The sequence below is a fragment of the Manihot esculenta genome, chromosome 4, assembly GCF_001659605.2.
Source record: "Manihot esculenta cultivar AM560-2 chromosome 4, M.esculenta_v8, whole genome shotgun sequence".
NCBI classification, from domain to species: Eukaryota; Viridiplantae; Streptophyta; class Magnoliopsida; order Malpighiales; family Euphorbiaceae; genus Manihot; species Manihot esculenta.
The window spans coordinates 921,202-939,217 of NC_035164.2; the positions used below are offsets into that span (position 1 = coordinate 921,202).

At 35.1% G+C, this 18,016-nt stretch overlaps 4 protein-coding genes across 8 annotated transcripts; 2 read left to right on the forward strand and 2 right to left on the reverse strand.

Moving 5' to 3' along the window:
• The first annotated feature begins 7 nt into the window (after positions 1-7).
• On the forward strand, positions 8-2,768 carry LOC110613465 (putative low molecular weight protein-tyrosine-phosphatase slr0328). 2 transcript variants are annotated; one of them, XM_021754616.2, is made up of 5 exons: positions 8-538; positions 729-864; positions 967-1,034; positions 1,139-1,225; positions 2,024-2,768. In XM_021754616.2, the coding sequence occupies exons 1-5, from the start codon at positions 137-139 to the stop codon at positions 2,117-2,119; spliced, it is 789 nt and encodes a 262-aa protein (XP_021610308.1). In that variant the 5' UTR covers positions 8-136; the 3' UTR covers positions 2,120-2,768. The 2 variants fall into 2 exon arrangements, with proteins under 2 accessions (XP_021610308.1, XP_021610309.1); XM_021754617.2 differs by having other exon boundaries at positions 2,047-2,768.
• LOC110613464 (alkaline/neutral invertase E, chloroplastic) lies at positions 2,718-8,655 on the reverse strand. 2 transcript variants are annotated; one of them, XM_021754614.2, is made up of 7 exons: positions 8,395-8,655; positions 7,092-7,808; positions 6,421-6,586; positions 6,108-6,319; positions 4,730-5,223; positions 4,581-4,629; positions 2,718-3,253 (listed from the first exon to the last, which is right to left on the reverse strand). In XM_021754614.2, exons 2-7 carry the CDS (start codon positions 7,716-7,718, stop codon positions 2,927-2,929), a joined length of 1,875 nt encoding a protein of 624 aa, XP_021610306.1. In that variant the 5' UTR covers positions 7,719-7,808; positions 8,395-8,655; the 3' UTR covers positions 2,718-2,926. The 2 variants fall into 2 exon arrangements, with proteins under 2 accessions (XP_021610306.1, XP_021610307.1); XM_021754615.2 differs by having other exon boundaries at positions 8,351-8,655.
• A 959-nt stretch (positions 8,656-9,614) lies between these two features.
• Positions 9,615-15,611, reverse strand: LOC110613414 (histone deacetylase 9). Of its 3 annotated transcripts, XM_021754516.2 has the most exons (14): positions 15,441-15,611; positions 14,929-15,041; positions 14,716-14,833; positions 13,556-13,630; positions 13,254-13,473; positions 12,681-12,744; positions 11,895-11,987; positions 11,687-11,795; positions 11,456-11,505; positions 11,286-11,376; positions 10,912-10,982; positions 10,616-10,714; positions 9,963-10,029; positions 9,615-9,828 (listed from the first exon to the last, which is right to left on the reverse strand). In XM_021754516.2, exons 1-14 carry the CDS (start codon positions 15,475-15,477, stop codon positions 9,743-9,745), a joined length of 1,293 nt encoding a protein of 430 aa, XP_021610208.1. In that variant the 5' UTR covers positions 15,478-15,611; the 3' UTR covers positions 9,615-9,742. The 3 variants fall into 3 exon arrangements, with proteins under 3 accessions (XP_021610208.1, XP_021610209.1, XP_021610210.1); XM_021754517.2 differs by lacking the exon at positions 10,616-10,714; XM_021754518.2 differs by lacking the exons at positions 13,556-13,630; positions 14,716-14,833; positions 14,929-15,041; positions 15,441-15,611 and having other exon boundaries at positions 12,681-12,757; positions 13,254-13,392.
• A 339-nt stretch (positions 15,612-15,950) lies between these two features.
• Positions 15,951-17,778, forward strand: LOC110613417. Its single transcript, XM_021754520.1, has 3 exons — positions 15,951-16,137; positions 17,189-17,345; positions 17,445-17,778. Exons 2-3 carry the CDS (start codon positions 17,190-17,192, stop codon positions 17,490-17,492), a joined length of 204 nt encoding a protein of 67 aa, XP_021610212.1. The 5' UTR covers positions 15,951-16,137; position 17,189; the 3' UTR covers positions 17,493-17,778.
• Positions 17,779-18,016: the final 238 nt, after the last annotated feature.

The following is an 18,016-nucleotide window of genomic DNA, read 5'->3' on the forward strand; positions in this document are numbered from 1 at the left end:
TTAGCAGAATATTGAGGACATCAGACGTAATCTATTGCTACCATTTGAAGTAAGTGAATGCTGTCCACAATTTCTACTTTCAGTTTAAGACCAATCCAAAAAACCCACTACCGAACCTCCATAATCACAGAAGAGGATGATGAGGGCAGCATCATCATCACCATCCGCGTACGGTGCTAATACCAGGTTGCCAACCCGATCTTTAAATTTACAACTTTGCCACATCCCTCTAAAAGTTTCATTTCTTAGCTACCCACTTGTCCAAAACTGGATTCTCAAGTCGATTCCCATCATCACAGAAACAGTATCCACGAGTAGAGTCGCTTTCTCTTACCCGTTTAGGTCCTTTGTGATCAAAGCCTCATCAGTGGCATCCTCCGCTGACACAGAGACCAAACCCTTCTCTGTCCTCTTTGTATGCTTGGGTAACATTTGCAGAAGCCCAGCTGCTGAGGGGATATTCAGAGACATTGTGAAGAAAAGAGGCCTCGACTCCAAGTTCAAGATTGATTCTGCTGGCACCATTGGTTACCACGAGGTATGAACGTGTATTATTTCTTTAAAGTATAATCATCGATAAGTTTCCTGGAAAAATCAACCCCTTCTTGCTACTGAGAAAATTGAAGGAAAAGAAACGGGTGGAGAAAGAGAGAGTTCATTATCTAGCAGTTATGAATTATGATGGATTTGTTTCAGTTCCTTTATTCAAATTTTCTTGGTTAATAAAGGGTAATCTAGCAGACACAAGAATGAGGGCAGTCTCTAAAAGGCGTGGGGTTGAGATAACATCCTTATCCAGGCCATTAAGACCCTCTGATTTTAGGGATTTCGATATCATTCTTGCAATGGACAAGCAAAACAGAGGTAGAAGAAATTTATGGAATGTTCATGAATTTTCAGCTTCTTCAAAACATTTGTGCTGATTTTCAAGAATTTGTGCCGTCTGCTTGTTGATATTGTATGCAGAGGATATAATGGAGGCTTTTAATAGATGGAGATTTAGAGAGACACTACCTGACGATGCACACAAGAAGGTGAGCAAATGTTTTAGAGGTGCATGATGTGAACTTAATTTTGGTTTCTTTTGTTAAGTGTTGAATGTTTATTTATTTTTATTTTTATTTTTTTGTTTTAACAGGTTAAGTTAATGTGCTCCTACTGCAAGAACCGTGATGAGACTGAAGTCCCAGATCCTTACTATGGCGGACCACAGGGTTTTGAGAAGGTAAAGTGTTGATATTTAAATTAAAATCGTGGAACCTACACGGATAACCTCTTACTTGGACTTCTTTATGGATCCTTGGATTCCATGAGTTACATGAAGTGAAAGTTACAGCATTTGTAAAAGTCTTAATGTAGTAATCAAAGATTGAGGCTTCATGATTTTCTAATATTATCCACATGAAATTCATCATTTTAATCAGAAAAGTGATCTGAGATTACTTTGGTCTATATTTAGACTAGGCAGAGAACAGAAGAATGGTTTAGGCATTTAGGCTTCCCTTACCGTAGTTAACTTCTTTAGCTGATGCTCTTCCTGTTTCAGATGATTATAGACTCTTGCATATTAGGCTTTAGAAGTCCTATTAGATCCCTTCAGCGAGTCCTATTTTTCAATTGTTACAAGTTTGGCACTACTTAATCCTCTTTCTGCAATTTCCTTCAAGCTATGAAAGGGATCTAAACAGATAGAGTACCTGCAAAAATCACTCTACTGGAATCCGAACCTAATTAATATTATTAATACCCAATTCCATCCAAACCCGATTAAAATTTATTAATAGCTCTATGAACATACAAGTTGCAAGCTGAATTGCTTGTGTATTTCTCTACTTTTAACTTGCCTACTTCAATTTCCTTTCTTATTTAGGAGCAGTGATCGTTCAATAACTTCTTTTTGCATTCTACAACATAGAACTTGAGAGCTCAGACTCTTTTATTGCTATAAAGATTATCTATCTAGATTGACTGATACTATAGTAGTTTGATGTCCGAGTTTCTGCAACCAAAATTATTACCACAGGTTATGCTATATTATTATCACAGGTTTTTGATCTACTTGAAGATGCTTGTGAATCATTATTGGACAGCATCCTGGAAGAAAATAGTGATATTCTAAGTTCTTAAGCCTGGTTGAGTTCTGGTTAAAACCGAGTTTTTCCAATCCATGTATTAAATGTAATAAAGAGATTACTTGTAATATATTTCATAACTCATGCTAGATTGTCTCATTATGGACCTGTTTTCTCCATGTTATGCCTTGAATTACTACTCATTGAAATCACTGAATCTTGTTGTGGACAAAGTATGTGTGATCTCCATGTTATTGATTCGTAACCAGGCCATATGTGATGTATTTTTTTTCTTTGTATATCTCCTAATATTTAGTGTAAATGGTACATTTTCCTTTTTTTTTTCCCCAACAAAACCAGACCATCCTTCTTAAATTTAGTCATTCTCAAGAGAACAATTTTTCTAGAGGCTTTGTCAAATTCGACCAATCAGCTGATTTCACAGTTGAGAACAGAATAAAACAGATCATATTGCACCAGCTCCTGTAGAATTTTTTTGTTTTTATTTCATTTTTTCCCTGGGGAAGATACGAATGCAAAGCAATCAATATATTGACATGGAAGACCCAAAGGATTCTTCCAATGTACAAAACTAGACTTTTTTTTTTTCGTTCACTTCCTAAGAGTTTATTATCCACTTCATAGTTCTCATAACAATGCTCTTCATTGCTCAAAGAAAGGAGATATCAATCATCACCAATATTCCCACAGCTATATAATTTTCACAGAAAGTGTTCATATTGCAATGTGGTATGGCACAGAATAGCACGATCATGCTGTATAAGCTATAATCTTACAAAATGTAGACATCTGAACGATCTACTCAACCCATTCTGGAACTTCACAGGCTGAGATCATACTATGAAGGGCTGCTTATATCCGCTTCGGCCACGTTTTCTCCTGGGATTGGCATTGATTATACAAGAAAAGGTATTTTGAAGTTCTGTATCCTCTTCATTCACAAGGATCTTTGCTGCACTTGGATTGTCAAGAAGCAGCTTCGCGACGAGATAACCTGCAATTGACCAGGTTTGAAATAGCCGGGCCTGTTTTCCGATAAACCTTGCTTTCTTAGTATCATAGTATTCTGGCCACTTGTCTTTAGATATGCGCCTCTCAGCAAGCTTAACTGCTTTTTCTGCAATCTCAGGTCTATTCATCTTTATGCAAGCCACTGTGAGCTGAAAGAAGCCTCTTAAATATGTTAGTTTCAAAAAACAAAAAAGCAGAAATGGCCAATTTCACAAATGTACAATGTGATTTAGCGCTTTATCAAAGGCTAACATTTCCAATTTTAATAAATATGGATTGTCTTTTTAAGCCGTCAACAGAATGCTGACAATGCTTTTGAAATGCTGGCAATGAATTAAGCCTCTCACCTCAGTGAATCATCAAGTGTTCAGGGGCAATCTAACAAGAATAACTCATGCAGTTTTGAAGAAAATAAAAGCTTTGTCCCTTTCCGTAATAAAGAGCTAAATTACAAGCAACGCTGATGAAATTAACCCCAGAAAGAATCAACAGAAAATGGCAGTTTAAAGCATACAGCATGAATTGCCCATGCATAGAAGATAATAAGATACAGCAATACAAATATGGTTAGAAAACTGTAGCAGTATAATTGTATTCACATGAATGGACATATAATATCAGGTCAATATATATACGTGTATATAAATAATCTCTGAAAAATAAAAGGTTGCCTGGATTGCTGGATGAGCTACAGCCTAGTCAATGTGGTTGAGAACTTGCCTCAACCAATCAACTTTCAGGAAGCAGCACCTCAGTAATACCCAGGGAATAAAATATTTGGAACACAGGCAGCCAATCAGATTCTTTCACTATGAGCATGACATATGGCATATAAAGTTGCTGAACATACAAACTTAACTGGAGACGGTATCAGCGTAAAAATAAAATAGGAATCTGATCATGCCCAATGCCAAAAGGAAATGCAGCTCTGCTTAGTTCTATAGAAATTCTGAGAAATAAATAGAGGACATGGCAGCGTTGGCAACCATAATGATCCCTTTTAAAATGATTAACCTTTCACATTGTCGACACGATGGCTTATCTAAAACCACAAGAGATTCTTATATTAATCTTGAATTGAATACACATGAAAAGAACATATTTTCTGGCATCATAGACTTACAAAGGGGATAAATATTATATGCAGAAATTTGACACAAATATGCTCATTTTAGACGGCATATAATCACAATATCGTATCACAGGGAGCAAGAAAGAGATGCTATACAGAAATCTCACTGGATTCTAGTTTGTTCATGTTAAGCAGCCGCATGTCATTGGGTGCAGTTTCTATTCTTCCATAAGATCAGAAACTCATAAAGATTTTATGAAAGGGTTTAAACACTAACAATTGGCAAAAGGAAAGATGCTAGATGGCAATGGCAGAGGCAGAATACAAAGTTCATTACAGCCTGGATATCCAATGAAACAGTGATACTAGATATTTTAGTTGAGATTCAGAGACGCCAAACTAACCTGCCAAAGTAAAGTTGGCCATGAACCTCCATTGTGGTAAGACCAAGGACTGCAGCAAAAATGCAAGTCAAATATTAGAGGAAGAAAGCTAGTAATAACACATTGAAAAGCAAAGAAGTGCAGCATGCAGATCAAGGTAAAGCATTTACGTGTTCTTAGGATCACTGCCCGTAATAATTCTCCATTCCTGGCCTTCAAGAGCGGGATAACATATTTTAAATGGCATCTCAGCCACTAAATCTGCCCATTTTGCTTCAATAAGATCCAATATGGCATGCGACTGATCCACCGTTGCAAGACTACTCACTATAGACCATAAGTTTCCAAGAGAGAAGAAACGGAAGTCCATGTGAGCAGGCTGCAGGTTTCCAATCAAATAACCTCCTCTATTGGGCATGAAGTCCACCAACCAAGAAGGGATTTGATCTGGGTAGATATTAAACTTGTTAACGGCATCATATGAGTATTCCTCTGTCTTATATCGATAGATCTCATTAATTTTTCTCATATCAATCCAATAGTATTCCCTAATGTGGAAAGATAGTGCAACTAGACGATTGTTAAGAGCTCTAATGAGGTCAGCTGATCCATCCTCAGGTGCAAGCATTTCACGTGCACAGAGTAATGCCGAATAAAAGAGTGCCTGCAAGATTATGTGCAAATTTTACTACAAGAATTATGTACATATACATGAGCCAAATTTAAATTTTCCAACTATCTGATGAATTTCAGTTTCCCTTCCAGACAATGAAATAATGAGTGCTCATCATACTTCAAATTGAAAATGCAGCTTTAACTTGTGAGCTAGTTGATTTTTCGGCACCACTAAAGGCTATCAACTGACAAGTCTATGAAGTTCCCCTTTTTTATATGGCCAAAGAATTTACAAAAGCAACAATCTGTTAGAAGAAAATTGAAGCAAATATAGGAACTCAAACTAAAACTTTCTATAGCAAAGTCCCAATAGATGACGACTGTAACATTCAGCGGTCCTATCATAATTCATATATTTTAAAGGAAGCAATGATAAAATTGAGGTAGCACCAAAACAATTCTTGAATCTGGTCAGTGCATGAACAGATAAAGTTCCAGAGTGCATAAATTGTTTACATGTGAATAACTAATCACTATCAAGCTAAAACCATTGCTAGCCCTCTAACCACGGAAATATCAAGCACAATCTTAATTTAGATTAACAGGACATGACTGGCAATTGTGTAGAAATCACCATTTTTTTCCCTTGTGTAGATGAGATATTTCTTTCTTCTATTCTTCAGAAGTGCAAACCACTTGCCTATCAGAGATAACGTGAATGGTATCAAATTTGATGACAAAAGGGAAGAACACTGAGACTGAGAGTCTGAAAAACACACACCACAAAAAAGAAAAAAAAAAACAAAACAAAACACTTTTACAGTTTAACTCTTTTAACCAACATAATAATGTTTACAAAGGTATCCTGAAGAAAGGCAAAAGTGGCGGATTGAATTGCTAACTAAAATTTTGAACACAAAAAAGGTTATGAACCTGAATCTCCAATGGATGTCCATGAATTCCCATGCGACGATCTATCATGCAAGAGCCATCCGTCACCAATAAAGTTGGGAACATGTCAAAACCATCAGCAAGACACAGTTTTAAAATCATTTTAATCCCAGTCTGCACATCAACTCTCTCTTGCACAGAAAGATCTCCAGTGCATTTTCCATAAGCTCGTAACAATATAATCCACCATAATCCTGACAGAAAGATGATAATTCACAAGGAAAGTTCTCTAATATTAAAGGTGTAAATGGGACAGATTCTCAAGGAAAAAGCTTTAGGTGATCACTTTTCTTACCAGAATCAACTGGTGCAACTCGGCCAATTGCTGCTTCACCAAAGTCAGCATCTAAAATGTCCTCAGTAGCAGAATCATCGCCATCAAGGGGTACAGTGCGCACCTTGAAACTAGCAGGCATCAACCCTTGACCAGGACTGTGACAATCCATGGTTTTCTCCCAACTCTATTAATAAGGCATTAGTCAGGAAACCGATTGAACTAGAATAAATAGCAAGAATTCATTATTTACAATTTCTAAAGAGGTTTAAGACATGATGGGGAGCTGGGATCAGTGTGCATGAATCCAAAGACAGCTTTAACTCAAATTTTTGCAAATAAAACCATAACTCGACCAGCATATACCTTATGTGCCTTCAAAAGCCAATACTTATGATGAATAGTTTTTCAAAAGGATCATCCCTACTAGAACAGTAATCAACCAACTCAACAACATGCCTAAGATGTGCTCGAGATGGATGATCTAATCATAGAGCTCCAGAAATCACATATCCAAACAAACAAGAATTTCTGATACACAAAATAGTAAAAGCAACTGATGTAATATTGTTTATGAATGTAGAAACAACATCACCCTAAAAAATAAGAATAAGGTAACACAAGAAGTCTGAGGGGGAAGCAAATGCTTTAAATAGTTGAATAGCAACTTAATCAAGTGAAGTTAACCTTACCTGCAATTGAAGGGTATAAAGGATGAAGTTCCGTACAATATCAAACTCTCCCTTCAATAGAAAAGCTATTCCAGAAGGAATGAAGTCTCGAATAAAGACCTGATCGTAGTTCAGAATGCTAGTATCGGATGGATCATTAGCAGCAATTGTCCCAATAGGATTACCACAATAGTAAACGACAGATTCTCGGAGAAGATCCCATGCTTCTTCCACAACTGAACACTCATTTGTCTTGTGCGATGTATCTCTAACTGTTTTTGCTGAATCTACATTACCATTCACTTTGACATCCCCTGCATTTACAGGGAGTGAAATAGATGGTATATTCTCATTTGCAGTTATGCGGCTAACACTATCAGCCCTTTGGCACTCACATCTGATAGATTCCAGCCTCTTAGCACGTTCAGTCTCTACATAGCAAGCAATATTCTTACCCTGACAAGAATTTGCCCTTGTGTATTTCCATAACATTCTTGATGACTTTTGGTGCAGTGAGCCTCCATTATTCCTGCAGTTCACTGATTTTAAGGAAAACACAGGCTTCCAATTGTTGAAATATGGACTAGAAGAATACAGGTGAGGTAAACCGCTGGATAGAACTCGTAAAGCTGCTTCTGAAGCAGCCATCGTCAAGCCGGAAGTTGCGGTAAACTTCTAGTTAACTTCTTCAACTGATTACAGGATAGGACAACCTCTCCATTTACAATAAATAAAGATCTAACAAGAAATAAGTTATAAAATTTCAAAATGATGTAGATGAAATATAAATGAAATTTATCGCGCAAAATTGATTAACGAAAGAGAGAATTCGATTATGACATAAATTCAATATGAAACAATTTCATAAATTCCAAAAGTGCAGGAAAAGCAAAGCACATAAACCCTTTTCTAAAAAGGGAAAAGATCAACGGAATAATGAAAGAATCACTAATTTCTATAGAAAAACAACATTGGCTTATAGGAAGACAGATTCAAATGAAGCAATTCTCATTCAAAATACTAAAAACTAGATGATAAATTCCAAATCAAAAGCGTTCAATACAGTTTATATCTACAATAAGGCACTGTTTGTATTGCAGATATAATTTGATAAGGAAATAGTGTGTTTCTAAGCCTTGATTTCCTCAGAATTGTCAGCAACCAAATAAAGCTCACCATTAACAACACGAAAAAATCTTTCAAAAATAGTGAACTAAAGAGCATTGAAACAGTTTATCAGGAATTTTACTTTGTTAAGCTCAAAAGTCTCAGTTTTATACCATGGACATAACGTAACGAGGAAAGTTGAGGGAGATTTACCGACCTCTTATCTCTTCAAGTTCAGAATTTATATGCAGGAAGATACTAGTTTTCTCGGGAAAGAAGGAAGGATTTTGGACAGTTATGGCAAAGCTTTTCTTTTTCTAGATTACCAAACAAGATTTCCGCTGGAAGGGACTCGGATGGATGACACTTCAAACGGCGGCGTTTAGGGGATGATCCGTTTTCTCTTCAACAGCAACTCGGTAAAAGCGATGAGATTACATAAGACAGAGTACTGAAATTGGATTGGGCGCCTTGGTCGAAATTGTTTTAGGGAATTAAATTATAATAGAATATATATATATCCCAAAAGTTATATTAGTAAAAATAAAAACAAAATACAGTTTTCTCGCTTTTTTTGAATTAAAAAAAAATATAATCCGTTTTACCGTTTTTATTCACTTTATTTTTTTATATATATTAAAAATATAATTTTTATTAACCTTTTAATTATATTTATTTTAAATATATTAAATTTTATTAAATATTAAAAAATATTTTAATTTTTAATAAAAATAAAATTAAATAAAATTATAATAATTAATTTATATATTATATAATCTAAAATAATAATAATAATTTTAAAAAAATAAAAAGAAATTATAAAATAAAAGAAGTAATTAATTTAATTTTAAATTTTATTTGATACTGTTATTAGATTGGAAAAATATTTTTTTAAATTAAATGACGTCAAAAGGTTTTAAGTATGATGATTAAAAAAAAATAAAGGCGACATTGTTATATCAAATTAATCTGACAAGAAGTGAATCTAATCAAAATTTGAAGGATTTTAAAATCAACACTATTTTTCCAACCCTTATTTCTGTCGTGTGGACTAGAATCTGAATGTCGACGTGAATTGATCCACTCGTCGATGCCGAGAATGACTTTATTATAAAATAAAACATTAAAAACGTAATATTTATACAACATATATAACACCACAAATAAATGAAACTGTCAATACATGTACATTCAAAATACTTAAAATTAAAGCACGAAGTCCATTAAAATTAAAAAAAGCCAAAAACAAAAAAAACAAAAAACAAAAAACCAGAAACAAGAATTTTTTTTCCTCGTCATTTGAAACTTCAAAATCTTACTGATTCTCCTCCACAAAGGACATTCTTGATCAATTTTATCTCATTGTTTACGAACAAAACCATTTTTTTTTTCCTTTTCTTTTTGTTTTAACGCAAATCTCCACCAGGTAGAAAGATCTTATGATACAATGCTGTTGAAAACAATTGAAGTAAATGTAAAAGAAATATGGACACAGAAGTTATATCTCAGGTGTGGCAACAAATTAGAATCGTTACATCTAGCCTTTTAAATTCTAATCCTCCAATTCAAGGAGCATCCATGTTATGATCATTGTCATTGTCCCCTTCATAATATTCATCATCTCTTTGAATATGCTTGTCTTGAGTATGCTCTGAAATGAAAATTTATGGTCAATTAGTAATGAGAAACTAGAGGAAAATTCATGGACTCCAAAAAGTGTGCAAGGGGCAACTATATGAAAAATTATGGTATGACTATCTTGGATCTGTTTCGAGAATCACTTACGATCCATGCGCTCATCTGGGTTTTGCTCGTCTTCATCAAAATCAGGAATATAAAAATCGGGTGGAACCTGCAACATAGATCACTGTTGTCAATCTCCTGTATATGTAATTTTCTTCCAAATCCACTCTAACCAGAAACCAAAATGGCATTTAGAGCTTTATGATTATCTTCTTTTCTCCATGCGCAAGCAGCTATTTGAGTATCAACTAAGAATTCGGTTATCATAACAGGTCATCCGTTATATCATAATAACAGGTTATTCTTTATCATGAGCCGTATCTCTTTTGAAGACAGGATCATGACTTGAGATACAATGAACATTCACAGAATATATAATTTCTGTGAAGCAAACCATGAGGAGAAAAAGTTTTTGAAGAAACCACAAAAGGGGAAAAAAATTCATAGTCAAGGTTTATCCTACTTATGTAACCAGAGGCAGACATCTGGCAAAGCCAGTAAAAGGGCAACTCAATAAGTTAAGCTCAAAGCTGCATAAGAACTATGTGAGTGCAAATTTGTGTTATAGACCAACTGGGATTCTGCTATTTATACCAAAATAGCTATCAAGGCCCAATAGCATCAACAATAATAAAGCACTTCATATTGGCTAATTAATCTTGAATTGGTTTGGCAAATGCTTGCGTAATACTCACCTCTTGCATTTGTACACTTGGAGCATGTTGTATGCATCGAAGATTTTCCAGTACTTGCATTTTTATTGTGCTAAGGTAAGATTTGCTATTTAAATTCTCCTGATTAATCAACCAAAACAGGATAAAGATATATTAGGAAGGGTGTAAATTTTCAAGAATCTATTTCCCAACATAAAAGCCTAATTTCATGTAATTGTACAATGGATCTGTCGAGCAGATTGGCAGAAATAACAATCCAACTCCTTAATATAAGCAAAAGACAAACAACCACATGAAATTTTTATTAGGTCACATACTATTTGTCCACCTGGAATCTTCAAAGAATACTCGGGGGCAAAATATTTGATATACTCATTATCTGGGATCTCTGCGACAAAAAAAAATTGTAAATAAAACTTCCAGCATTAGGTCAAAGAAAAAAAAAGGAAAGAAAAGACAAGGAACTATACTTCATGGAGACTAAGAAAAGCACCTAAAGCAAATATGCTGTTTGACAGTTTTCTTTTAAAAAAAAAAAAAACTCAACAGGATTGGTTCAGAGGTTAGCATACTGGCATGCACCAGCCAAAACATTTTAAATATTGCTTTAAATGCTAGTGTGTAGACATAGAGCAAGAGAGAAGGGGCGAGCAAAGAAAACAAGGATATCCAGAAATATAATTAAGCATACCATTAGGTAGCTCTGTATCTAAAAGAACTCCTGTTTCAACAGTCCAACATCGAGCAACATTCTCTTTTGTGTACCCTCCACCTCCAGTAACCTACAGGAAAAAGTTTCACTCTGAGACTCGACTTGGAAAAAAAGATGCACAACGAGTACTAGAATAGATTAAAGTTTACCAGTAAAGGCAAATTGAATTTCTTCACAAACCTAACACATTCAGCATGCCCTGCGAGAAAATATCACAATAGCAACACAATGTAAACCACAAACTTGAAACTAGGCTATAAAATTAACTCTAAGCATGCAAAACTGACAAAAGAAAAAAGAACAAGCACATAACCACTTCATATTACAACTACTGGAAAGGGAAGAAAAAGAATGTGTTTCAATTACAAGGAGATATGCACCATCAATGGAGAGATTGAAACAGCCTAAGCGATCTCTAGCTAAAGAATCTGCTCCACATTGAAGAACTATTACACCTGGCAGATATGTCTCTACAACCTTGGAGATAATCTACAAAGTGGGTAAAAGAAAACAAAACATTTAAATTTGACAACATCCAGCAATAAAGAAAAGAATTATGATCTGAACTAGCTTTCTACCAGAACTTACTGTTTTAAAAAGTCGATTGAAGCTGGTGTCATCTATGCCATCCTTCAGGGGGACATTTATAGCATAAAACTTTCCTTCTCTTTCTCCTACATCCTTCAATACAAACCATATCAACGCTTAGCCGAGTTTAACTTGAAAAAGGACAGGCAATAAATACGAAACAGAGTTTCAGACTCGGACATTTACGTTCGTAAAAGGTCTCACCAATAACAAGGTATCTATTATATACAGTTTGGCTAGAACTCTATAACACTAACATTGTTATATTGTATAGCCTCAAAAGAAATCAATAAAAAATGTTTCTAGAAACAGCATATGTAAGAACTATTTCGAACCCCACCAACATAAACATTAACTAAGCAGTTCATAAGTTAAGGCTTAAACTGCAGAAACCCAAGACTGGCACCTGTCAGCCTGTCACAATGACTTCTTCTAATTATTAATATTATTATTAAATTTAGGTCGGGCCTAACTCACCCCAAAAGCTAGCTCAAGGGAATAAATGCCTGTGGCCCATATAAGGAGTACATTACCCCTTTCCACGACCGATGTGGGATTCAACATACCCCTCACGCCCAGAATTTTACTGGTACATGGCATATTTATGGGTGGCTCAACATCGGATGGGAGACTCTGATACCATGTTAAATTTGAATCAGATCTAACTCATCCCAAAAGCTAACTCAAGGGGCAAGAGTGCCTGTGGCCCATATAAGGGCACATTACCTCTTTCCACAACCAATGTGGGATTCAACAAATATAACAACAAAGCATTAAAAAGATCACCTTAACATCTCCGGTTCCAGGAAAGAACAAATCCCCATACTTGTGAAAACTCACGGTCATCACCCTGCCACATCAAACTTCATTCGCTTGATTAGAGTTCAACCTCAACTAAGGGGAAAAAGAAAGAAAGAAAAAAAGTGTTGCACGAACATCATGTTTAAGCAAGTATATTTTCTGAAATAGACTGTATTTCCTTTACTTTCTTTGGCTAAGGCTATCAAATTACTAACTGATTTATCCAATACAAATACGCAAGTGATATAAAAGACAGAAGAAAAGGGAATCAAAGGGAAAACATGTTTCTTAATAACTCTTATTCAACAAACCTAAAGAATACAACAACCTTCACCAACTACAACTGCTATATGTGAGGGAAATTTTGTGTATCAAAAATTCAGGCATAAACAAAGACCAAGTGATTGCTGATAGACAATAACTAATATTAGAAGCAATATCCTTCAAAAATTATATGCTATGTAACTCCATCTTAGAGATTCCTACATCAATCTACTCAAAGATCATCTAGTAAATTGCTTCCAATTTACTCATAATACTAAATGAAAGTTCCAGTACCTGTCAGTGAAATAAAAGGCTTCTTCGACACCATCACCATGATGTACGTCTATATCAATATATAAAACACGTGCATGATATTTCAGAAGCTCCAAAATCCCCAAAACTAAGTCGTTGATGTAGCAAAATCCAGATGCCTCACACTTCTTGGCATGGTGTAATCCACCAGCCCAGTTTATAGCAATGTCACATAGTTGGTTGTTTAATCTACGTGCAGCATCTGTTAGCATTCATCAATCAGCACTCGGCATTTCAAGGTTGAACAACACATTTAACCTATGCAACATCATGATCTGTATTACCTATTGTTCCACCAGCATAAATTTGACAAAATTCGAACAGGTTTTCAAAGACAGGACAATCTTCTCCAAGATTATCTGGCAGAATGATAAGAAGGTAAGGGAAACTTGTAACTAAAACTAATTTATGTCATTACTTCTATGCAAGCCATGAAAATATATAACTAAATGTCAAGTTGCACCAGTTGAGGAAAAAAAGAACAAGAAACATCCGCTGCATATAAAGCAGAAACTAGGAGAAAATCTCATCACATCATTAAAAATGTTGGGTGTTCTCCAAGTGTTCAATAATGTATACTCAGCGCCACAAGCTCACCAGCAGTCACAGTTGTCAAAGGTATGTTAGATTCACAAGGTCAAGGTGATATGGAACCCTATAGCCTTCACCTGCAAAGGGTTAGATTGCACCTTGCTAATATTTGGTTGCACATATATTTCTTTGTTTCTTTTTTTCTAAAATGTTGTTTCACGAAGAGATCTCCATCATTGATTTAAACATGTATCAGAACTTAAAATGTTCTCATGCTCAGAAAATTAAATTAAAACAATAAAAGAGAGAAGCCAGCATTAGATGAGAAATCAAAACAATTATACAGGAGGGGAGAACAAGCTGATGCTGGCTAAGGTTTGCTTCCCGTGACAAACTTCTCCATTAAATGAGCTCTTGTGCCTTAATACACCTTGCACCTTTAATAACTGTGCCGACAATTGGCCAGTAGCATTACCTAACACACAGATAGAGCCTGTAATCTAAACATGTCATCTAAGCATCTAAGACCCCTCCCCACCCCCCCACCCAATATATATATATATAAACTTTCTTTCACTTAATTATACAAGAAAAAGGCACTAAACCAATGAAGAATTGAAGACCATTAACAAACAATATACCAAATTGTTTCTTTCTACAATAAACTTAATTAGCACATAATTTAGGGATTACTGATGAGAGACTGTAATTTCACATCACTACACTGCACCATACAAGAAAAAGATGAATCATGTCCTCACTAAATTTCCATAACTGAAATTGTTATATGTCTACGACGACCAATTCAGCAGTCAATAGCAGATCACAAAATGCATTCTCAAAGTAAATTTAATAATAAAATAACACAGAATAAAATTGAAAATCGATCTATATTTCAGAAAACAGGGCATACATCTTGCCAATTCATTTGCAAACAAGTGTTGAGTGTCTGGTGCAATCCGGTGTAAAAATTCAACATAGTCAGCTGAATGGAACTGCGCAAGCTCAACAGGATATGCCTTGTGAGGCCGCTGCATTACAAAAACAAAATCTCACGTTTTGCTAAAGTTACAGCGAAAGAAACCAGACAAGAAAAAATACGAAATTTGAAATTTAGATAACTAACATAAATCTCCATCTTCTTATGGAGCTCATAGGAGAGAACAAGATGATGAGTCATACAAAGCCGGTGTGGCTTCATTGGATGATTCGGCCCAAAGTAAACGCTACCCACATCCCCTGCAATAATAATTCCAGTTATGCAACAAAAATAATACCAAAATATTCACAGACAAATTCTGCAAAAATGCACAAAATTGAAGGCCGCATTATGACTATTTAGTTGCCTAAACACCGAAAGAAATAAATGATAAGAAAAACCCAGAATTTATAATTATTTAAAAGACTTCATTGTTTCCAGAACCAATACTGTTGTTATTTAAACAGTTTCGTAAGCTAAGCTTAGTCAAGTGAGGGTTTTCAACTGTAAGCTAAGAATTTTAATTCCTACTAATTTATAAGCTTATCCTTGCAAGAAAACAGAGCAAAAACACACAAGTGCATCACGATATCTAGAGAAAGAGAGGCGAAGGTAGGGTTTTGGTTTAAAGAGGAAACGAGAGAGAGAGAGATACGTACCGTCATAGAAGTAAGAAATTCTGTCCTTGGAGCGCATTTTTGGAGAGAAGCTTTTCAGTGGAAGAGCAAGGAAGATGGCTATGCAGACTCGGCCATTGTAAGAGGCCGAGAAGAGAAAAGGGGGGAGGACGATGAAACGACGGAGAACTATGGGCCTATGGCTTAATAATACATGAATATAAAAATAAAAGAGCAAGTCTAGTTTATTTCCATTAAAAAAATTCATTTAAAACTTTTTTATATTTTATAAAATTTAACTCTTTAATTATTTTATTTTAAAAAATTATTAATTATATTAAATTATTTATATTATTTAATTTTTATAATTTTAATTATATACGTTATTTAAGTTTATAATTTTAAATATTCATATTATTTATTTATTTTAATTAAATTTTGAATAAGTTGACTAATAATTGGAAAAGCCAGGCAACTTGAAATCAATACCTTTAAGCAAAACTCACCGTGTTGTGCTTGAAATGGAAGAAGCGGATGGATGACGTGGCAATTACTGTCACCACTGTATCTAGCATTACCGGATTAGGCCCAAACCCTACCCGATTCATTTCGACCTCCATCCACAATCTAAAATACAATTACCTCCCCGTCGCTCAGAAGACTCCGATTTTCCGAAACATCGATCTCTCCTTCTCTCTCGTGACAGATTCTCTCCGCTATCAGCTTCTTAATCTCACAAGTTAGTTTCTCTATCTCTTTTCTTGTTTACGATGAGCATATGATCCATCACGTTATGTGCTTTTAGATCTAGGGTTCGTCTGGATTTTGATCCTTGTGAGATTTGTGATATTTCCGATTGTGTTTTGAACTGATTGAATTTGCTTCGTTAGGGTTTTATTTGTTCTTCTGATGGTGATAATTATCTATCTCGATTGGATGGAGAATGTTACGAAGAAAATCCATGATTCTTTTTGGAACTCTTAACTAACGCATATTGGTACCTTTTCAATGGGATTCTTGAGATTTGTGGTATAGATGATCTGTGACTCTCGTATCTGGGGCTTAGATCAATATTATTTATTTATTTATTTATTCCGGTTGGAAGGGATAAAGGTGTTTGTCTGTGTGTGTGTGAACTGGGTGAACTCTTATTTTCCTCTCAGTTGTAAAGCATTAGCTGCTACCATTTCTATGATAACTATAAATATTTAGGAAAATGAGTTGGACTTTGTGCATAGCTATTAATCGAGTTTCTACGGTTGGGGGAGGGGAGGTTAGTTTAGGAGACTGAAGTAGGACATGATATTTGTGAATCTACATTAGGATGATAATGTGTTACCTTCTAACATGATGTGCCTCGTTCCCTCATTTATTGTCAAGAAGAGAGTGATTTAAACAAGTTTGTAAATGAGGCTAATATGTGTAACTATATGCAATAGGACTCATAGAATTAGAGGTTTTTTAAGTCACGAGAAAAAGAAATACTTGTGAATGAAAGCATGAAACTGTGCCCACGGGATTCAGGAGAGGGTGTACTGCTGTTGAGATGGGAGACTTTTGCTTATTGGAAAACATGTAAACATTTCTTTAGGTGAAATGGAAATTTGATTGAATGGTCATTTTTCTTTTATAAGCACACTACTGTTATTTTTCTCTGCCTCATGCTTGTCCACTTCTTTTATGTTCTTAAACCTGTCTTTATTTGTCTCTAATGATCTCTCTCATTCGATAAAAGAACATGGAAAAGAAAATTGTTCATTTTAGGACCTTTCTTCCAACTTCCAATGCAGGATGTCAGAAACCCCTTTTCGCCCACGGGAGAAGCTGTTTGAGAAGCAGAGATATTTCCAAAGCATTCAGAAACATACTTATCTGAAAGGACCTTTTGATAAGGTCACCTCTGTTGCCATTCCTGTAGCTTTGGCAGGGAGCGCAATATTCCTTATTGTGAGTCTATTTCTACTTGCGAACTGCTAACAATTTTCTAGTCTTTTGCTACATAAAAACTGTTTATGTAATGTGAGCTTCAAAATTATGTGTTCTCAGGGACGAGGGATCTATAATATGACTCATGGGATTGGGAAGAAAGAATGAGGAGGCATCTTGTTGTATTGATGGGCATCAAGTTGATTTCTGCTCATATTTTAAAGGACTATTTGGTCTTGGAAGTGGACTAGATGTGTTTGAATAATTTTTTTTTTTTTGGGTTTAGTGCCTCTAATAATTGCATAGTTGCAGACTTCTAGCTACGAATGGAAGTTGACACTTCACAGTTGATGGCTTTATTTTCCAAGTCTTTAATGCTGCAAAATTAAATCGCAAGATTGATGCACTTTGTGAGATCCTTTTTCAATTGAAGTATTTTGCTTGGCATTCTGGAGATTAGGGCTATATAATCTTGCTGTACTGCTAATCCCATTTATGCGTTTGAAATGGGGGGAGCGTTTTCAGTTTTTTGGACATCAGCTTTTATTGCACGGGGGAATGCAGTCGATGACCAACTTTACATCTCATTAAAATATACCATAAGGAAAATTCTTAGTATTGGAGATTCTTAATAGATGAGTTAGTTTATTATTTTGAATTATGTTAAAAATTAATGCACGTTGTTTGGCTTT

Excerpts from the sequence above, each read along its gene's own strand:
- LOC110613465 (XM_021754616.2), top strand. The coding sequence starts at position 137 with ATGATGAGGGCAGCATCATCATCACCATCCGCGTACGGTGCTAATACC. Across the intron at positions 865-966 it reads AATGGACAAGCAAAACAGAG|AGGATATAATGGAGGCTTTT; the intron begins GTAGAAGAAATT and ends TATTGTATGCAG. Across the intron at positions 1,226-2,023 it reads GACCACAGGGTTTTGAGAAG|GTTATGCTATATTATTATCA; the intron begins GTAAAGTGTTGA and ends TTATTACCACAG.
- LOC110613464 (XM_021754614.2), bottom strand. The coding sequence starts at position 7,718 with ATGGCTGCTTCAGAAGCAGCTTTACGAGTTCTATCCAGCGGTTTACCT. Across the intron at positions 6,587-7,091 it reads TTTATACCCTTCAATTGCAG|AGTTGGGAGAAAACCATGGA; the intron begins GTAAGGTTAACT and ends CCTTATTAATAG. Across the intron at positions 4,630-4,729 it reads GGCAGTGATCCTAAGAACAC|TCCTTGGTCTTACCACAATG; the intron begins GTAAATGCTTTA and ends TTTTTGCTGCAG.
- LOC110613414 (XM_021754516.2), bottom strand. The coding sequence starts at position 15,477 with ATGCGCTCCAAGGACAGAATTTCTTACTTCTATGACG. Across the intron at positions 14,834-14,928 it reads ATAAGAAGATGGAGATTTAT|CGGCCTCACAAGGCATATCC; the intron begins GTTAGTTATCTA and ends TTTGTAATGCAG. Across the intron at positions 10,715-10,911 it reads AGATTCCAGGTGGACAAATA|GAGAATTTAAATAGCAAATC; the intron begins GTATGTGACCTA and ends TTGATTAATCAG.
- LOC110613417 (XM_021754520.1), top strand. The coding sequence starts at position 17,190 with ATGTCAGAAACCCCTTTTCGCCCACGGGAGAAGCTGTTTGAGAAGCAG. Across the intron at positions 17,346-17,444 it reads GGAGCGCAATATTCCTTATT|GGACGAGGGATCTATAATAT; the intron begins GTGAGTCTATTT and ends ATGTGTTCTCAG.